Below are 21,921 nucleotides of genomic sequence, written 5' to 3'. Positions count from 1 at the left end.
ATTTTGTGACCTGTAACTTTTAAAATAAGCTGAAATCCTTTACATATTATGCACTTTGAAAAACAAGACACCTAAATGAATTTATTTTTAATTACTTTTCCTAAGCTGGACATATTATACACACACTATTATTGCCAAAACTGTGAAAAATATATATATTTTTTTAATTTTTTTTCATTTTTTTATGTTTTTTAATAATAAATTAGATTTTATGTATAAGTCACATCAAAGTAAAGCCCATCTTGTCCTTTAAAAAACGATATATAATATGTGTTGGTTCAATAAATGAGAGCGATGCAAATTGCAGTTGAACACAAACAGCAGAAAATGCAAAAATAGCTTGTGTCCTTAAGGGTATGTCCAGCTTCTGAAGCTGTGTCCTTAAGGGGTTAAAACATAATCAATTTCCTTTCAAAATTTGATGAAAGGATAATTTTATTAATATACAGTGTTGATAATTTTATTAATATATAGTGTTGAGATGGCCGTTTTTTAGGGTCGATGGGGAATATAAATAGAGCCCAAAACGGGGCCTAGATAGGGGAAGCAAATCAACAACAAAATGGCAAATGTGACTCCCAACCTGGTCCCAAAGACAAATCTACATTATTAGTGTACACAATTTTAAATTATTGCTCAATTAAATAAAATTTAAATAAAGTGGGAATTCCTATTTGCAGGTGTAAGCCCAAAAAATATAAAAGGCATTTCAAAGGCAGGACAAACGCACAGTCTCATACAGATATCTCAAATAATTTCATACAAAATGCAGTTGAAATATCTTTATATAATGTGGTCTGCTTGGCATCTCATATCTACCACACACCACACTTTTCATTATGGGAACTATATGGTCATATGCTCACAGTACCTCACCCACCATAGCATAGTATACATTGGACAGCAGCATAAAGGAATAAACAAAATGGTATGCTTTAATAGGCAATAAGTAACAATTCTGGAAGAAAGCTATGAAATTCCACAAGGCTGTTTACATGACAGGTATTCTTTCAAGACTGCAGGCTCTATAGAAGACTTCTAGGTGCGTGTTTTATTCATCCAATAATGGGAAGAAGAAAGCATTTTAAGCATCACAACATCGCAAACCATAATTAAATCTTTTTGACTCGTTGCATTTTGACTCTCCGACACCTGATTTCTAAAATGTTGTTATTGAACTTAACAATGCTTGCAGTTATGGGTTATTGGACATCTTTAAAATATAGCTCAGAACCAAACAATGTTTTATTAATCTTTTTAAAAACATGTTTAAAGTCTTTATTCTTCAGGGTGTAAAGAAGAGGATTTAACATTGGAATAAGTATGATATATAAAAGGGCAAAAAACTTGTCCTCTCCTGGAGAATACATAGATGTTGGTCTCATATACAAACAGATCATTGTTCCATAATAGATGATAACACAGGTCATGTGAGAGGCACAGGTAGAAAAAGCTTTATGTCGACCACTTGCTGATTGTATATTTAGAATAGTAGAGATAATAAACACATAAGATATCAAAGTAAGTATAAATGCACTTACAGTCAGCAGAGCCCCATCAATGTAGTTCCATATCTCGATAGTAAATGTATCACTACAGGTAAGTTTAAGCAATGGGGTTAAATCACAGAAAATGTGGTCAATATGGTGTGAACGACAATATGAAAAATTTGCAATTAAAATAGCATGTGCAACAGGATCGAGTAAACCCATGACCCACACTGCAAGTACTAGTCGAGCACAGTGCGTTGGATTCATAAGAATTGAGTAATGAAGAGGGTGACAGATTGCTACATAGCGATCATAAGCCATTGCAGCCAGTAGTAAGACCTCTGTACAAGCAAAGCACATGAAAAAATACACCTGAATAAAGCACTCTAGAAAGGATATGGACTTACACTGCGTGAGGAGCATGGCCAACAGTTTGGGTAGAATGGTTGATGAGTATGAGATATCAATGACTGATAGGTTACACAAGAAGATGTACATGGGTGTGTGTAAATGAGAGAACAAAACTATAGATGTAAAAATGAGAAGATTACTGAAGATAATGATGAGATAAACTGATAAAAATGTTATAAAAAGAGGAAACTGAAGATGTGGTAAGTCTGAAAAACCTTGTACAGTGAATTCATTTGGATTGGATTCATTTTCTGACATCATTTTTAATCTTCTTGTCTACAAACAAGACACATAGATCACTTGTGGCACTTTCCACTCATGAAATTTACCCATACACTGTTTAGTTATATGTTGTGGTTCTATTGTTTCAAACATTTGGAGGCATTGGAGTGAAACATTTAAAAATGTATTAAAAAGCCAGAAACAAAGGATAGATAGCAAACCATAGGATAGAATCAATAAATAAAAATTCAAGATTACCCTATATCAGGCCCCCCTCAGGACACTGAGCAAATGCCGGGTGGGTTGCAGTTGTTATGGGCCAAGGCCAACAGAGAAGATCAAAGGATCAGCAACAGATCAAAGAGGGCTCTCTGCCCATTCATGGGATGATCAAAGATCTCTGTCACTGGCCCAGCAAACTCTAATGCCAGGGAGAAGGGAGCCTGGCAGCCTCTGATCTACATCTTTGCCAGATGCAGGCCATGTGTGTCTGTGTCCTCTGGCTAATCAGACAATAAGTGTTAGTGTTAAAATTTGAAAGAGAGATACTCATGGTCTGCACCTGGCACAGGTGAAAACCTCAATTCCAGTCCACTGTAGCTAAAAGCAAAGTAGCTAAATAAGTTTAAAAATAAAGAAAACAAATAAATAGCTATACTATTATAAACACAATACAATCCCTTTAAACACACTATATTCCCTACACACACTGAACCCGCTATGCACACACTAAGCATTCCCTGTACACACACAAAAATGCACTCTATATACACATTATACCCCTATACACACAATTCACCCCTGTACATACAACATTCAACACCTATACGTGCACTAAATTCTATACACACACACACACACACACACACACACTACATTCCTATACACATACTCACTAAACTCTCTATACACACATTACAGTCCCTGTACACAGACTACCACCACTATGCACATATAGTATAACCCATTATACTATTTATAGACAAATACTACATCCCCCTATATTTATGCATACACTACAGATTTTAGAAAAACACCCACAATGCAACCCATATACACAAATACACACACAAACACACAAACTCACACTTTGGAGTGGCTAGATACACACACACATACTCACCACAACTCCTAGACAAGCACACTACAGCCTCAATTGTTACACACATATGTGACAAACACTCTTGTCCAAAAACGTTTGCCACAAACTCCAGAAGGAGTGTGGAAGCTGGCATCCTGCCCCACTGACTATGGTCCGGGTCTGAGACCCCTTTCGGAAGTTACCCTGCCCAGCTGCCCTTAACGGCTTTCCCTTTGTGCCCCTTGTTCGGCACCCTTCCTCCTAATTAATTGAACCGAACGCTCGCTCCCTGGCAGCCGTTCCCACGAACAAACCCATGAATGCTCCTCAGTGGTACTAAGCTGTGACAGCTATGGAACTATTTTTAGGATGTGACCTGGCAGTTCCCGGTTGAACCACTTGCTGACCTGCCAGGAGATCGTTTTTTTGGAAGGAAGGTGCCTGAGACTAAGAGGAATAAATGCTTCCTATTTTGGACATAGGACCACGAGTGCGGCCAGTCAGAACTTTGCCCCGGTGGCCCGGTGCATAAATCTGAGCGCTATTTGGACGACTTGGATCAGAGCTGTTTGGAGATATAGGGCATGGTGATTTACTGTATGTTTTTATTATGTTTTGGGGTACTTTAATGCTTTATGTTTTTATGTTTGGCTCTCTGTTCCTGGGAGATAATTAACTTACCTGTCTTTAACTCAATTATCTCCCAGACACAGAGACACCTGGACGGGGCTTGTATTGTATAGTATGGAGACCCCCTGCTGAGGTCTGTGCATAAAAGACAGAGTTTGGCTCATGAAAATCAGTTGTACCCCCAGAACTCTGTGTCGTCCAGTTACTGGGAGGGATATGGTTATTCACTGCTCAGTGTCATCTTGCAGGATTCAGCAGTGAAAGTAAGGACTATAGCTCCCAGGACTGTGTGTCGTCCAGTCCCTGGGAGGGAATAGAACTAGTTCCCTATCCTGTTCCAAGACGAGAGGCTCAAGGAGGAGTGGAAGTTATTCCCGGTTCCAGCTAGGAAACAATCCATGGTGGAGGTACCCAGCTGGGATACAGGGAACTCTTCTACAGCATACACGCTCTACAGCCCATAGTCACTCACACAATCTCTACAGCTCTTTTACATCAACAATAAATACATGCACTATACAGCCCCTAGCCACCCATAATACACCACACACAAATTCCTTCACACACACACACACACACACACACTACATTATACATCCCCCTCTACACATACACAATCCCATACACAGCTTCCAAACACATAAAACACCACAGGCAGCCTTCCCACATATGCACTACATGCTTTACCAGCCCTGTTTCACTTTTGTCCTCTGGTATCCCATGGGGACGCCAGAACCAGGTCACCAACAAAGGCAGCACACATGTGTCATTAAATGCTCTTGTGCTGTGCAAAAGAAACACAGGACAATTCCCCATCTCCATCTGATTTTGGGGGAAGTGTTTGTCCTTAGTGTTGACATAATACATCTCCTCTCTGGTTCTGCTTCTCCTATTGGGATGCTCTGTATTTAAATACCTGGGCTAATTTTTTCTTCCAGCCCAACCCTTCCATGTATTACACATATACACATGTAACCAAGTGAAAAAGATAACACCAAAACTAATTTTCTTTGCAATAACTATAATTAAAATTACTTTCTAATTAAAAGAACCCTAACACTGGTCACTAGTATAGCTTCTCCATTTTTTTAATCAGCCTAGTGTATCACATTTTACATACACACAACTTAGACAAAGTTTGTTGTATCCACAAACATTTGTGAAAATAACTAGTGAAAAAAAGAACTCTGAATTCAAGCGGTGATGTGATAAGTATTATTGGCAACTAGAAATTTTTAGGAACAGCAGAAAACTTAAAGCGGAAGTCACAGAGCGGGGTCACTGAGCCACATAGTGAGTAAAAGTCGCCAATGCTAGTTGATTCCATAGCTGAAGAGTTCCAAAACTGTACGGTGGGAACTTCATGGAATTGTTTTTCATGGCCAAGCTGCTGCATGCAAGCCTCACAACAATTATAAGTACAATGCCAAACGTCAGATTAAGTTGTGTAAAGCATGCCGCCACTGGACTCAGGATCAGTGGAAACATGTTCTGTGGAGTGATGAATCACGCTTCTCCGTTTGGCAGTCTGATGAGTGAGTATGGGTTTGGGGGATGCCAGAAACCTGGCTGATTGTATTATGCCAACTGTAAAGTTTAGTGGTGGGGGGATAATGGTATGGAGCTGTATTTCAGGGGTTGGACTAGGCCCTTTATTTCCAGTGAAGGGAAATCCTAAAGCTATGCACCAGACATGGTGGGATAATTTTGTGTGTATTTTTCTGTGCCTGACCCAAACGGAACCCTTACCTCAACACCATTGAACACATTTGTAATGAAATGAAACAGAGATTGTGAGCCAGGCCTTCTCGTCTAACATCAGTGCCTGACCTCACAAATTCTCTATGTTTTGTATGGGTAAAAATACACACAGAAATGCTCCAAAATATTGTGTAAAGCCTTCCCAAAAGAAAGGAAGTTGTTATAGCTGCAAAGGTAGGATTAACTACATATTTATATCTATATATTTAGAATGCAATATCATAAAAATCCCTGTTGGTGTAATGGTCCATTGTCCCAATAATTGTCCATATAGTATATATACCAAAGTGGCAATTAAGATTCTTGTATTGTAACGGCCACCAGCAGGGGAACAACGACTGGTGCAACTAGTGTGGACACACTGGGGCCCACAATCTAAGGTTACCATTGGGTAACTCTCACACTTGGGGTCACCTGATAGACATCTCTGATCAGGTTAGGCACCGCAGTCGTTTTACAGTTTGACTTGGTCACGGTCATGACAACAGTGGTGTAAGGAAGTGAGTACAGGTCTTTTCTCCCAGGGTACAGTGAGCACTGTGGGGTCAGAGAGAGGATGGAGGAACGTAGACTGAGGAAACCAGGACCAGCCCCAGACTCCCATCAGCCTCAGACACCAGTCAGATCCCACTGGACCCCATGGTTTCCCTCCCACACCCAAAAGGTATGGAAACAGGTGGGTGGCTAAAACTCAATGTATGCAATGTATGTGTGTATCGGTATTTGTGTATCTGTGTGCATGTGTGTATATGTGTTTGTCAGCATGTGTGTGTATCTGTGTTTGTGGGGCAGTGTATATGTCTCAGTAAGTGAGTGTGCATATATGTGTGTTTGTGTCTGACAATGTACAGTATATGTATATTTGCATGCATTTGAGCATTAAAACACTAATATATACAAACAAACCCCTGCATTCTAAATGCCAATATGGTTTACAAATACATCACTGCAATAAAACAGCAACACCACAAACAAACACACCCCTGCATCCAACCACCAGCACTACATACAAAAACATACTCGGCAATATCACACAAACACACCCATACATTCAAATGTCAAAGCTGCATACAAACATACAACTGCATTTAAATGCCAATATTACACAAAAATACACCCCGCATTCACACATACCTACTCTATACAAAATCATGCTGATTTCTTTTTAAAAGGTTTATTCTAGAGACTGGTAGCTATGGACATATCTTCCAATCACTTTAGATTCATTCATTTATGTCTTAAATTTAATTAGCTGCTTCACTACTCCAACAAAGTTCTACTTTGTAAAACAAAAAAAATCATTAAACATAAATCTGAAATTAGATCATGTATATTGTTTATGTATCATTCCTTCCGTCTATCTACAAGATTCCTGCTTCTTTATTGTGTTCAGATATTAATCAAGTTACAATATGCTGCTATTTGAATATGTTTTTTTAACCTTCCTTCCATTATTTAATGTTGCATGTATTATGATGTCTAGTACCAATAGATCTCCTTTAAGATCCTGAAGTATTCTAATTCTATGTTTAATTGCCTCCAAAAATGTTGCACTATGAATATTACTGTTTCTTGTCTCATTGCTTTATGAAGCCTATGTTTTATTTGTTTTTTTTAAAACGTCATTAAACCTAAAGATGAAATATAATTTATAATATTTCCTTCCTTTATCTATGATATTATAGCTTCTATTTTTAAACTTAAATGATGTTGATCAAGTTACAACATGCCCTTTTTAAACCATTCTACATTTATTTCATTTTGTTCTGTAATGGGGTGTATAATGGCAACAGACCGCCTTTACAGTCTTGTATCATTTGACTTTTGAGTTAATTCTCTCCATAACTTATGTGCTATGCACAATATCTTCTCTAGATAAATACAACATAAACTTATTTATTTATAAGTTGCTGATATTGTCTTTTGATGTAAAATGTGGTTTTTTTTTTCTTCTATGCTTTGCACGTCCCAGTTCATTCATTGTGTTGCAGTGAATAATAAAATGTGTTAGAGGTGAAATTATAATTAAAGTGACTGTCCTAGCACTGTAACCAAAAATGGTGCCTGCATATAGTTCAATTTTTCACAATTCATTATTTAATATATATAAAAAGACATAAAATAGGAATTTATTCATTAAATGTTGTGATTTATTCCCAGGGCTTTTAAAATGTATTTTTTTTTTGTTTACCTTTATTTTAAAAACTATATTTTGTTAGTATATTCTTGACTCAATGTACTCAGGGTTGTCAAATTGGTTGGTGCTGTGAGAATACATAATTTTAATAAATAGTTGTTGTTTTTATTCACTGTATAACAAATTGCAGAGTTGATGAAAATAAAATTAGATATATTTGCAGTTTGGGTATCTGTCTATTTTAATATATGCAATTTGGTTTCCAAGTCACTATAATTTAGTGTTTAGTAAATAACCCCCTGTGGGTTTGGGGTGACTTAAGAAATTATAATAAAAGGCTGTAAAATCCCATGTTTTTTCTATATGGATTTTTAATTTGTCTCTGCTATTTTAGATTTAATTTAATCAGTTTCCAAATCATGATAATGAAGAGACTCCTTATAGCTGTGTGTAACAAACTATAACTAGACTAGTTGGAGAAATGTTGTAGCCTAGTTAATTAGACCTGCATTTGACAACTGCATTGTCACAGAAGACAAACTTGTGAGTTGTGGTACTGGGTTGTCAACAGAAGAACAAGCTGATTATGCATCTTGTTAGAGGATCCCTTTTATATAAATGAAAATTATATAATATAATTAAGGGTGCTTGGGAAGCCAGGCTATATTACGTTGTTCCTGTTTATTTTTTTTCAATATATGTTCATTTCATAGGCACCATATATTTGAATGAAATATTATTATAGGGCACAAAATAAACGTATCATCAATAATGGTGAAATAAAATATTTACAATATATAAAATGGTGTCAGTACTTACAAAGAGTAAATAAGTGCCTCCGTAATGCTTAATAAGGAATGTCACAAAACTCTCGGCACGAAGGTTCTGCAAATTATTCTGAGCATATTTATTCTCCAGTATGAGGCATTCTGTGTCCACTATAGGGACTATAAAGCGTTTAGGGTCCAATTACATTTATTCTCTTCCATGAGGCAACCTGCTCCACTGTGTGCATGTATCACTGTGTGACTCTGTTCACTTAATGTAGAATCACAAATGTGAAGAATGTGAAGTGTGGTGCTGAAAATTGCAAGTGTGTTGCAAGATGTGTTAGAAATGTGTCAAAAATTCACCAGAATAATGTTGGACTTTGTAACATCAATGACATGTAGCTTCACTGAAATTTAATTAGTGAGTTAGCAGAAGGCCTCTGCTCAAAGTTGCAGCAAATGATAGTGTGATCAGATGCAGAACATTGTATTATTTTAGAAGACTGGCAATGTTGAAATTAAAATTAGAAGATGTGTGTTACATATCTTTAAAATGTAAGCATACGGGCAGGACAGTAACCTATATTATTAATCTGTTTATATTGTATTGTCTCTTTTTTTTCAATTACACACACTGCAGAATATGTTGGTGCTTTATAAATGCCAATGATAAATAAATAAATAAAAATATACATTCAACAAAAAATGTGCAATATTTTAAAATTAAAAATGTGACAAAATGTTTTAAGTAGTACCAAATTTAATGCTCAACATAAATTGTGTGACATTATGAAGGTGAACTTTTGACGCGATCGGGAATGGTCAAGTTTGAGATTTTACTAAGTAAAATTATGTAGTCCTATTATTGATGTGCGTCATAAAACTTTCTGAATTCCTAGATGACCTATGACTAGAGTTGAGTGAACCTGAACCGCAAAGTTCAGGTTCATACCGAACATTACGGGTTTTGGACCCCGGACCCGAACACAGACATTTCACTGTATGTTCGGTTTGGAGTTCGGTGTTCAGCAATTTTAATGGCGTGTTTTGAAAGGCTGCAGGGAAGCCAATCAATAAGCGTTTGACTCGTTTGCCCTTAGAAGCCATCACAGCCATGCCTACTAATGGCATGATTGTGATTGGCCAGTGCAGCATGTGATCCAGCCTATATATATAAGCTGGAGTCATGTATCGCCGCACGTCACATGAGCTCTTACAGGGAGTGCAGAATTATTAGGCAAATGAGTATTTTGACCACATCATCCTCTTTATGCATGTTGTCTTACTCCAAGCTGTATAGGCTCGAAAGCCTACTACCAATTAAGCATATTAGGTGATGTGCATCTCTGTAATGAGAAGGGGTGTGGTCTAATGACATCAACACCCTATATCAGGTGTGCATAATTATTAGGCAGCTTCCTTTCCTTTGGCAAAATGGGTCAAAATAAGGACTTGACAGGCTCAGAAAAGTCAAAAATAGTGAGATATCTTGCAGAGGGATGCAGCACTCTTAAAATTGCAAAGCTTCTGAAGCGTGATCATTGAACAATCAAGCGTTTCATTCAAAATAGTCAACAGGGTCGCAAGAAGCATGTGGAAAAACCAAGGCGCAAAATAACTGCCCATGAACTGAGAAAAGTCAAGCGTGCAGCTGCCAAGATGCCACTTGCCACCAGTTTGGCCATATTTCAGAGCTGCAACATCACTGGAGTGCCCAAAAGCACAAGGTGTGCAATACTCAGAGACATGGCCAAGGTAAGAAAGGCTGAAAGACGACCACCACTGAACAAGACACACAAGCTGAAACGTCAAGACTGGGCCAAGAAATATCTCAAGACTGATTTTTCTAAGGTTTTATGGACTGATGAAATGAGAGTGAGTCTTGATAGGCCAGATGGATGGGCCCATGGCTGGATTGGTAAAGGGCAGAGAGCTCCAGTCCAACTCAGACGCCAGCAAGGTGGAGGTGGAGTACTGGTTTGGGCTGGTATCATCAAAGATGAGCTTGTGGGGCCTTTTCGGGTTGAGGATGGAGTCAAGCTCAACTCACAGTCCTACTGCCAGTTTCTGGAAGACACCTTCTTCAAGCAGTGGTACAGGAAGAAGTCTGCATCCTTCAAGAAAAACATGATTTTCATGCAGGACAATGCTCCATCACACGGGTCCAAGTACTCCACAGCGTGGCTGGCAAGAAAGGGTATAAAAGAAGAAAATCTAATGACATGGCCTCCTTGTTCACCTGATCTGAACCCCATTGAGAACCTGTGGTCCATCATCAAATGTGAGATTTACAAGGAGGGAAAACAGTACACCTCTCTGAACAGTGTGTGGGAGGCTGTGGTTGCTGCTGCACGCAATGTTGATGGTGAACAGATCAAAACACTGACAGAATCCATGGATGGCAGGCTTTTGAGTGTCCTTGCAAAGAAAGGTGGCTATATTGGTCACTGATTTGTTTTTGTTTTGTTTTTGAATGTCAGAAATGTATATTTGTGAATGTTGAGATGTTATATTGGTTTCACTGGTAAAAATAAATAATTGAAATTGGTATATATTTGTTTTTTGTTAAGTTGCCTAATAATTATGCACAGTAATAGTCACCTGCACACACAGATATCCCCCTAAAATAGCTAAAACTAAAAACAAACTAAAAACTACTTCCAAAAATATTCAGCTTTGATATTAATGAGTTTTTTGGGTTCATTGAGAACATCGTTGTTGTTCAATAATAAAATTCATCCTCAAAAATACAACTTGCCTAATAATTCTGCACTCCCTGTATTAGTGTAGGGACAGGATGCTGCAGCTGTGAGGGACAGCTTAGGAAAGAATTCTGAAGTCCAGAGAATTTAGTTTGCAAGCCCTATATTTAACCCTGTTAAATGAACTGAATGGGTTAATTTAACAGTGTATAGTGCCAAGCCCCATATCATAACAAGGCCCTATACACTGTTAAACGAACCCATTCAGACTGGCGTTTAAGGACAAGCACTGTGAAATAATGCTTGCAGTGCTTTTATGCATGGCAACCTCATAGGCTACATCACACATGGGAGAGGGAAAAATAATGTGGCTACACACCATGAGACAACATAGCAATAAACATTTGGATATTAGAACTTTACTCCGTAACTTTCCAAAAGACCATACAGCCTGTACATGGGGGTAATGTTATACTTGGGAGACTTTATTGAATACAAATATAGTGTTTCAAAACAGTAAAATGTATCATAATGATGATATCGTCTGTGAAAGTGTCATTTTTTTTTTGTAGTTTTGGTGTTTTGGCTTGCATTTCAGTTTATTCACATTGAAATTTGCCAGATTGCGTGTCTTTGAAACCTATGATAGTCCAGGAATGAGAATTGCCCCCATGATGACACACCATTTTCAAAAGTAGACAACCCAAGGTATTGTAAATGGGGTATTAATAGAAATATATACTGGCGCTCTTTTAAAACACTAAATTAACAAAGTATTATACAATTAAACATATAATAGCTGCTGTAACACCAAGTGTAATCTTTCCTCATACACTGATCACAAAACAAAATGCAAAAGAAGGTGAAGCGCTACATTCAAATATTAAATTGTCCAGAGTCTGATTGACTGTCACTCCAAAAAAGCCACAGTGTTGATGGTATAGAGACAATGATCTGAAAGAGAGATTAAATTCTCATAGTGTAAAACTGTCATCCAGTATACTTAATATTGCTCTACATAAGGAACCACTCACATATTTCTGAGCTATCAACCAAGCTCAGGGATGAACGCTCTCAGGTCCGTAAAGGTGACCTTTCCCCTTCTTCAATTCAAATAATTTGCCACGATGTGGCTAGAGCTCAAACAAAATAACATATGGTGCAATATAGTCTGGAACCAGAATTTCAATAAATGATAAAAGTATATTATACTCACAAGTATAGAGCCACTTTAAGGCTCTTTTTCAACACGTTGTGTAGTTAAGGACTACACTCCTATATAGCAGGAACCAATAGCCCAATAATGAAAATCCAAATACTTTATTTAGGTAATCTGAATCTAAAATTCTAATGGCCAATTAGAATATACTAAAATCAAATACACTCAAATATAAAAAAGAAGAAATATGTAAAAATATCAAATAAAGGGCATAAAGGTGATAGTATCAAAGTCCCCAGGACGCATTTTGTCGAACTTATGTCGGCTTCCTCAGCTGGGTAAAAGTCACAATACATTCCTCCTCCTGTCAGAAGTCCTGCTATTATACCCTGTCCATGATTTGAGCACGATGTTCAGCTGTTGTTTGGCGCGCTGATGCTTCTTCTTTCTCGGCGGGCACTGTGTGTATTCCAAGCCTCCTTCTCATTGCGGTTTACTTCCGCATATGACGTCATCCTGATTCTGTTCCATTAACGCTGTAGTCTCCTCTTAAACAAGAACCTCGATCTCACATATCGAGTGTTCATGAAGGTGCAGAATACCGTCCAAAGGACGGAAAAAAAGAAAATACTAACTACAACTATTAAGATAAAAACATATATAATAAATACATTCAATCCATAATATTCTTATATTACAAATACATAAGAAGGGCAATATAGTTAAAAAAATGCATGTCCCAAATATAACTAATTGTAACTAATGTCCTTATTTGAAATGTTGTCTCAACCTACGCTTTTCACTCCAATATCTATTTCATAGCAAAGTAATTTTCATAAATATATATAATAGAGATTCTACAGAGCAATCCTCGCTATTTCTCATCATTCTTGCAACAATGTACATATAGAGATACATTTGTGTATTATTGCAAATGTGTCAATTCTGTGTCAAAATAATTATTAAGCTAATATCTATGTATATTCTAAATGTTAGGGAATTTATCTCTTAAAGTGCATTTAACCTTTATTCTATTTCATTTTTTTATTTTTTTTATTTTTTTTTTATTTATTATTTATACGTTATTCTATAATTTCTCCTTCCCCATTTAGTTGATGAACCCCTACTTATGAGAAACAAACCATAAAAATTACTCAGAATTCGGAATTTAGTCCTTAGGGGATAAGGGTATTTAGTTCAAAGATCCATTTCATCTCTTCTTTGCTAAGTTTCTGGTTAAAATCCCCCCTCCCCCCCACTCCAATCTCTTTCCACTCTAATTAGTCCTAAAAAATGACTACCTAACGGAGATTGATTATGATGAAGTTTGTAATGGAGAGGTACACTATGATTCTCAGCTCCCTTCATTATATTCCTGCTGTGCTCCTCAATCCTAATGTGGAGTGGCTGAGTAGTTTTACCCACATAATTTAAACCACAGGGGCATTGCATTACATAAATCACATTGTTCGTATGACATGTGATAACTTCTCTTATTGCATATTCTTTCTTTTCCTTACTCATAAAGTGCATAACTTGTCTTTTTTTTTGCCTGTTCTTCTGCACGCCAAGCACTGACCACAACCGAAAAAAACTTTTTCTTGCTTAAAAAATGTGTCTTTCTTTTTCTTCTCCCTGATATAACTCGACGTTAAGATACTTCGTAAATTCCTCACTCCTCTATGAATAAATTGAGGTTATACCGGTAATATTTTTTCTAACAATGGATCCTGGCGAAGAATGGGCCAGAACCTTTTTACAATTTTCATAATTCTAAAATTTTCAGTGCTATAATTGCAGATAAATGGCTCTCCTTCCATATTATGTTGTGTACGGTCCTTATATCTCAAGAGGTTATTCCGTTCTGTCTCTTTAACCTGTATCATTGCTTCTTCTAATTTAGTATCCTCATATCTCTTATCCAAAAAATCCTGTTTAATCTTCATTGATTGATGGTTATAACTCTCCAAATCCGTACAATTCCGCATAATACGTAAAAATTGCCCTCTAGGGGCATTCTCCAACCAGGGAGTAAAATGGCAACTTACCCTTTCAATAAAACTGTTAGCATCAACAGCTTTAAAAAAATTATTTGTCTTGATTTTTCCTTCTTCTATAAAAATGGTCAGATCTAAGAAATATATTTCTTGCTCACTCCAGGTACTGGTAAGGCTAATCCCCCATGTATTAAAATTCAGGAAGGCTAGAAATTCTTCCGAAAGTTGAACTCCTCCTTTCCAAATAAAGAAAATATCATCGATGTAAAGGCCATAGTTAACCAAGCTCTCCCCCCAGCCATGCCCATCATATATAAAATGTTGTTCCCAATATGACATAAACAAATTGGCATAGCTGGGGGCGAACCTAGTCCCCATGGTCGTCCCATTGACTTGAAAAAAATGTCTCCCCCAAACCAGAAATAGTTGTTATCTAGGATTAACCTGATACCATCCATGATATACTCAATTTGGGTTTCTAAAAGATCAGAACTATTTCTTAAATAATGGGCTACTGCTCTGCACCCATACTCATGAGGTATGTTGCTGTATAATGATGCAACATCACATGTAACTAGCAAAAAGTTTTCTTCCCATACACAATTATTAAGCATGCTCAATACCGCTATAGTGTCTTTTATATATGATCTCGTATTCTGTACCATAGGTTGAAGTTGTAAGTCTATATAGTGGGATACTGCTAGATATCGCATCTATCCCTGCCACTATTGGCCTGCCCGGGGGATTGGTGATGCTCTTATGCACTTTAGGTAAAAAGTAAAAGACTGGGACCTTCGGATGTAAAATATTTATAAAATCAAATTCCTTTTGGCTGAGCACTCCTATGTCCAGGCCTTTTTTTTAGGAATTCTCTAAATTTTTCTTGGATCTCCAGACTTGGATTTGCTGTCAATTTTTTATAAGTCACTCCGTCTGTCAGAATCCTTATCACTTCCTTGTTATAGGATTCCTTGGTCATAATAACTATGCCCCCCTCCCCCCCCTCTCTGCTGGCTTTATGACTAACTCTTCATTATTCTTCAGTTCTCTAAGAGCTTTTTTTTCCTGTATACTTAAATTATCATGGAACTTCTCTTTAAGATCTAATTTTTTACATTCATTTAGGACCATAGTCTCAAACGTAATCATTTTATTGGAAATCATCTGTTTAAAATTTGATTTCCTCTTTAGGTCCGTATGTCTAAATTCATCCTCCATATGTAACTGTCTTTCCATTGGATTTTTAATTAAAAAAAAATTGAGATAGAAATTCCTTTTAAATTTGTTCAGATCTATATATAGGTCAAAGGGATGTATGTGTTTGCTAGGGGCAAATTTTAACCCTTTCTTAAGGATCTTCACCTGTTCCTTAGTTATTGCTGTTTCACTAAGGTTATAGATTCCCATCTTACTGATATCTCCATTAAGCTCTCTATACTTTCTCTCCTGTCTTTCTTTGACTGTTTTTCCTCCTCTTTTTCCTCTTGGAATGAATACCTCCGTCTCTTGTGATTTAAGGGATAATCTCTCCTTTGATCTTCTTTGTGTCTTTCTATGAGGCGACTTCTCCAAAAATCCTGTTCCCCTTCTCTATCCTCTAAAGCTTGATACCGATTCTGCACTTTTATAGGTTCTTGAATATGAGGCTGGTATCTTTCTCTATCTTTCCTATATGTTGATCTAACTTGGTAGGGAGGCTCATAGGTAGGATTCCTATCGCTCTCTCCATAGGATCTATTCCCTTTTCTCTCCTCATTCCCATCACTTCGTTTATCCCTAAAGCTTTCTCTCCGGGATCAAAAGTTGGGCCTATACTTATAACTGTTTTCCTGTTCTTTTCTTTCATGTACATTATATGTCTTCCTATGGGTCTGTTTTTTCTCAAAAACCTCTTTATATGGTCTTTGGGGTGTAGGATTTCTCTTATATCTAGATTCGTATAGGGTGGGTTGGGATATATGCTGCCTTGGATTTTTATGTCTTTCTATACCTCTGAAGTTGCCATCTCTAGATTGTCCTTGATATTTGGAGAAGGATCTTACTTGTTTATTTTTATAATCCTTTATATCTCTTAAATATGTATTTCTCTTTATCTCTACTACCCCTCTCTCTACTTTATCTAGATTATTCCTAATGTCTTGTGTTATACAATCAAATTCTTCCTGGTTCAAAGCATTAAGTATTTCATCTTGGCATTTATTAATTTCCACATCTAACTCTTTAAGGTTCTCTCTCCTCCTAATAATAACAAGAGTGGCTCCATACTTGTGAGTATAATTTACTTTTAGCATTTATTGGAATACTGGTTCCAGACTATATTGCACCATATGTTATTTTGTTTGAGCTCTAGCCACATCGTGGGAAATTATTTGAATTGAAGAAGGGGAAAGGTCGCCTTTACGGACCTGAGAACGTTTATCCCTGAGCTGGATGAAATTAGACATACGGACCTAAAGAGGAAATCTAATTTTTTTCCTAAACAGATGATTTCCAATAAAATGATTACGTTTGAGACTATGGTCCTAAATGAATGGAAAAAATTAGATCTTAAAGAGAAGTTCCATGATAATTTAAGTATACAGGAAAAAAAAGCCCTTAGAGAACTGAAGAATAATGAAGAGTTAGTCATAAAGCCAGCAGACAAGGTAGTCATTTTTTAGGACTAATTAGAGTGGGAAAAGATTGGGGGGGGGGGGGGGGGGTGGAGGGGAGGGATTTTAATCAGAAACTTAGCAAAGAAGAGATGAAATGGATCTTTGAACTAAATACCCTTAGCCCCTACGGACTAAATTTCGAATTTGAAATTTAATACTTTTTAGATTAATTTTTGTACTGGATATAAGCTTATGCCATTTTTTAATTATTTGTATGGAGTAATTTTTATGTTTTTTTTCTCATAAGTAGGGGTTCCTCAACTAAATGGGGAAGGAGAAATTATAGAATAATGTATAAATAATAAATAAAAATAAATAAATAAAATAAAAAAATGACATAGAATAAAGGTTAAATGCACTTTTTTAAGAGATAAATTCCCTAACATTTAGAATATACATAGATATTAGCTTAAGAATTATTTTGACACATAATTGACACATTTACAATAATACACAAATGTATCTCTATATATACATAGTTGCAAGAATGATGAGAAATAGTGAGGATTGCTCTGTAGAATCTCTGTTATATATATTTATGAAAATGACTTTGCTATGAAATAGATTTTGGAGTGAAAAGCGTAGGTTGAGACAACATTACATATAAGGACATTAGTTATAATTAGTTATATTTGGGACATGCATTTTAAACTATATTGCCCTTCTTAAATATTTGTAATATAAGAATATTATGGATTGAATGTATTTATTATAAATGTTTTTTATCTTAATAGTTGTATTTAGTATTTCCTTTTGTCTGTCCTTTGGACGGTATTCTGCACCTATATGAACACTCAATATGTGAGATCGAGGTTCTTGTTTAAGAGGAGACTACAGCGTTAATGGAACGGAATCAGGATGACGTCATATGCAGAATTAAACCGCAATGAAAGGGAGGCTTGGAATACACACAGTGCCCGCTGAGAAAGAAGAAGCATCAGCGCGCCAAACAACAGCTGAACATCATGCTCAAAATCATGGACAAGGTATAAAAGCAGGACTCCTGACAGGAGGAGGAATGTATTGTGACTTTTACCCAGCTGAGGAAGCCGACAGACGTTCGATGAAACGCGTGCTGGGGACTTTTAAACTATCACCTTTATGCCCTTTATTTGATATTTTTATATATTTCTTCTTTTTTATATATTTGAGTGTATTTGATTTTAGTATATTCTAATTGGTCATTAGAATTTTAGATTCAGATTACCTAAATAAAGTATTTGGATTTTCATTATTGGGCTATTGGTTCCTGCTATAGAGGAGTGTAGTTATTAACTACTCAACATATTGAAAAAGAGCCTTAAGAGTGGCTCCATACTTGTGAGTATAATATACTTTTATCATTTATTGAAATACTGGTTCCAGACTATATTGCACCATATGTTATTTTGTTTGAGCTCTAGCCACATCAAGGGAAATTATTTGCATTGAAGAAGGGGAAAGTTCGCCTTTACGGACCTGAGAGCGTTTATCCCTGAGCTTGGTTGATAGCTCAGAAATATGTGAGTGGTTCCTTATATAGAGCAATATTAAGTATACTGGATTACAGTTTTACACTATGAGAATGTAATCTCTCTTTCAGATCATTGTCTCTATACCATCAACACTGTGGCTTTTTTGGAGTAACAGTCATTCAGACTCTGGACGATTTAATATTTGTATGTAGCGCTACACCTTCTTTTGTATTTTGCAAATGGGGTATGTCTAGTCTTTATTGGTAGCCACTTAGTCACAAGCAGTGGTCAAAAATAGTGTTCATATTAATTTTTTTGCCTTTTTCACACACAAACAAAAGATGAACGCTAAATTTGACTAGTGTATGGCAAATTCCAATGCGCATAAACTGAAAAATTTAACATGCTATATTTGACCCTGTAATTTTCCAAAACACCATAAAACCTGTACATCACAAAGCAAATATTATTATGACATTTACAGTTAAAATGCCATGCATAAGTCAAAATTAAAACATTTCTTAATTTCTCAAATTTATTATACATCTTATTCATATTTCATTATGTTTTTTATACAAATATTTGAGGTGAAATGAAAGCCCTGTTTCCCCTGAGCAAAATTATATATAATAAGTATGGGTGCATTTAATATAAAAAATGTGACTTAAAGTTGATCATACATATAGCGCAAATTCAAGGTTTTGTTTACGTTTTGTTTTGATCAGAACTTGTACAATTGACTTAGTCCTTAAGGGGTTAAAACATAATACATTTGCTTTCAAAATTTGATGAAAGGATAATTTTATTAATATACAGAGTTGATAATTTTATTAACATATAGTGTTGTGTTGACAGTTTTTTAGGGTGGATGGGGAATATAAATAGGGCCCAAACAGGGGCCTAGATATGGGGGAAGCAAATCCACAACAAAATGGCCAATGTGACTCCCAACTTGGTCCCAAAGACAAATCTACATTATTAGTGTACACAATTTGAAATTATTGCTCAATGAAATAAAATTAAAATAAAGTGAGAATTCCTATTTGCAGGTGTAAGCCCAAAATATAAAAAAGGCATTTCAAAAGCAGGACAAACACAAATTCTCATACAGATATCTTAAATAATTCCATACAAAATGCAGTTAAAATATCTTTATATAATGTGGTCTGCTTGGCATCTCATATCTATCACACACCACACTTATCATTATGGGAATTATATGGTTATATGCTCACACTACCTTACCCACCATAGCATAGTATACATTGGACAACAGCATAAAGGAATAAACAAAATGGTATGCTTTAATAGGCAATAAGTAACAATTCTGGAAGAAAGCTATGAAATTCCACAAGGCTGTTTACATGACAGGTATTCTTTCAAGACTGCAGGCTCTAGACATGACTTCTAGGTCTTGTTTTATTCATCCAATAATAGGAAAAAGAAAGCATTTTAAACATCACAACATCGCAAACCATAATTAAATCTTTTTGACTCGTTGCATTTTGACTCTCCGACGCCTGATTTAAAAAAAAAAATGTCATTGAACTTAACAATGCTTGCAGTTATGGGTTATTGGACATCTTTAAAATATAGCTCAGAACCAAACAATGTTTTATTCATCTTTTTAAAAACATTTTTAAAGTCTTTATTCTTCAGGGTGTAAAGAAGAGGATTCAACACTGGAATAAGTATGATATATAAAAGAGCAAAAAACTTGTCCTGTCTTGGAGAATACATAGATATTGGTCTCATATACAAACAGATTAATGTTCCATAAAATATAATAACACAAGTTATGTGAGAGCTGCAGGTAGAAAAAGCTTTATGTCGACCACTTGCTGATTGTATATTTAGAATAGTAGAGATAATAAACACATAAGATATCAATGTAAGTATAAACGCACTGACACTTAGGAGAGCCCCATCAATGTAGTTCCATATCTCGATAGTAAATGTATCACTACAGGTAAGTTTAAGCAATGAAGTTAAATCACAGAAAATGTGGTCAATATGGTGTGAACGACAATATGAAAAATTAGCAATTAAAATAGTATGTGCAACAGGATCGAGTAAACCCATGACCCACACTGCAAGTACAAGTCGAGCACAGTGCTTTGGACTCATAAGAATTGAGTAATGAAGAGGGTGACAGATTGCTACATAGCGATCATAAGCCATGGCGGCCAATAGTAAGACCTCTGTACAAGCAAAGGACAAGAAAAAATACATCTGAATAAAGCAGTCTAGAAAGGATATGGACTTACACTGAGTGAGAAGCATGGCCAACAGTTTGGGTAGAATGGTTGATGTGTATGAGATATCAATGGCTGATAGGTTACACAAGAAGATGTACATGGGTGTGTGTAAATGAGAGAACAAAACTATAGATGTAAAAATGAGAAGATTACTAAAGACAATGATGAGATAAGCTGATAAAAAAGTTATAAAAAGAGGCAACTGAAGATATGGTAAATCTGAAAAACCTTGTACAGTGAATTCATTTGGATTGGATTCATTTTCTGACATCATTTTCAATCTTCTTGTCTACAAACAAGACACATAGATCACTTGTGGCACTTTTCACCCATTACATTTACCTGTAAACTGTTTATTTATATTTTTTGGTTCTATTGTTTCAAACATTTGAAGGCATTGGAGTGAAACATTTAACAAATTTATTAAAAAGCCAGAAACAAAGAATAGATAGCAAACCATAGGATAAAATCAATAAATACAAATTCAAGATGACCTCCCTCGGGACACTGAGCAAATACCGGGTGGGCTGCAGTTGTTATGGGCCAAGGCCAACAGAGAAGATCAAAGGATCAGCAACAGATCATAGAGGGCTCTCTGCCGATTCATGGGATGATCAAAGATCTCCGTCACTGGCCCAGCAAACTCTAATGACAGGGGAAAGTGAACCTGGAAGCCTCTGATCCACACTTTTGCAAGATGCAGGCAATGTGTGTCTGTGTCCTCTGGCTAATCAGACAATAACTGTTCGTGCAGACGTTTGAAAGAGAGATATTCATGGTCTGCACCTGGCACAGGTGAAAACCTAAAATCTAGTCCACTGCACCACTAGGTACCACCATGCCCCCTGCAAAGAAGCTAAATAAAAATAACAAAAAATAAATAAATAACAACTATACTATTATAAACACAATGCAACCCCTATAAACACACTATATTCCCTACACACACTGAGGCTGCTATGTACACACTAAGCATTCCCTGTACACACACAAAAATACACTCTATATACACATTATACCCTCTATACACACAATGCACCCCTGTACATACAACATTCAACACCTATATGTGCATTACATTCTATGCACACACACTACACTCCTATACGTATACTCACTACACACAGTACAGTCCCTGTACGCAGACTACAACCACTATACACATACACTATAACCCATTATACTATTTATAGAC

General features: G+C 36.3%; 2 protein-coding genes across 2 annotated transcripts; both read right to left on the bottom strand.

The window, feature by feature from the left end:
* Positions 1-1,202: 1,202 nt before the first annotated feature.
* LOC134574668 (olfactory receptor 5AR1-like) lies at positions 1,203-8,556 on the bottom strand. Its single transcript, XM_063433795.1, has 2 exons — positions 8,552-8,556; positions 1,203-2,177 (listed from the first exon to the last, which is right to left on the bottom strand). Exon 2 carries the CDS (start codon positions 2,160-2,162, stop codon positions 1,203-1,205), a length of 960 nt encoding a protein of 319 aa, XP_063289865.1. The 5' UTR covers positions 2,163-2,177; positions 8,552-8,556.
* An 11,484-nt stretch (positions 8,557-20,040) lies between these two features.
* On the bottom strand, positions 20,041-21,000 carry LOC134574667 (olfactory receptor 5AR1-like). The gene has a single exon (XM_063433794.1). It carries the CDS (start codon positions 20,998-21,000, stop codon positions 20,041-20,043), a length of 960 nt encoding a protein of 319 aa, XP_063289864.1.
* Between the last annotated feature and the right edge of the window lie 921 nt (positions 21,001-21,921).

Source organism: Pelobates fuscus, chromosome 10 (genome assembly GCF_036172605.1).
Source record: "Pelobates fuscus isolate aPelFus1 chromosome 10, aPelFus1.pri, whole genome shotgun sequence".
NCBI classification, from domain to species: Eukaryota; Metazoa; Chordata; class Amphibia; order Anura; family Pelobatidae; genus Pelobates; species Pelobates fuscus.
The sequence above is the reverse complement of the archived record's forward strand: the minus strand, read 5'-3'. Positions and strand labels throughout refer to the sequence as shown.

What these genes read in the sequence shown, in the direction of transcription:
- LOC134574668 (XM_063433795.1), bottom strand. Translation starts at nt 2,162, where the DNA reads ATGATGTCAGAAAATGAATCCAATCCAAATGAATTCACTGTACAAGGT.
- LOC134574667 (XM_063433794.1), bottom strand. Translation starts at nt 21,000, where the DNA reads ATGATGTCAGAAAATGAATCCAATCCAAATGAATTCACTGTACAAGGT.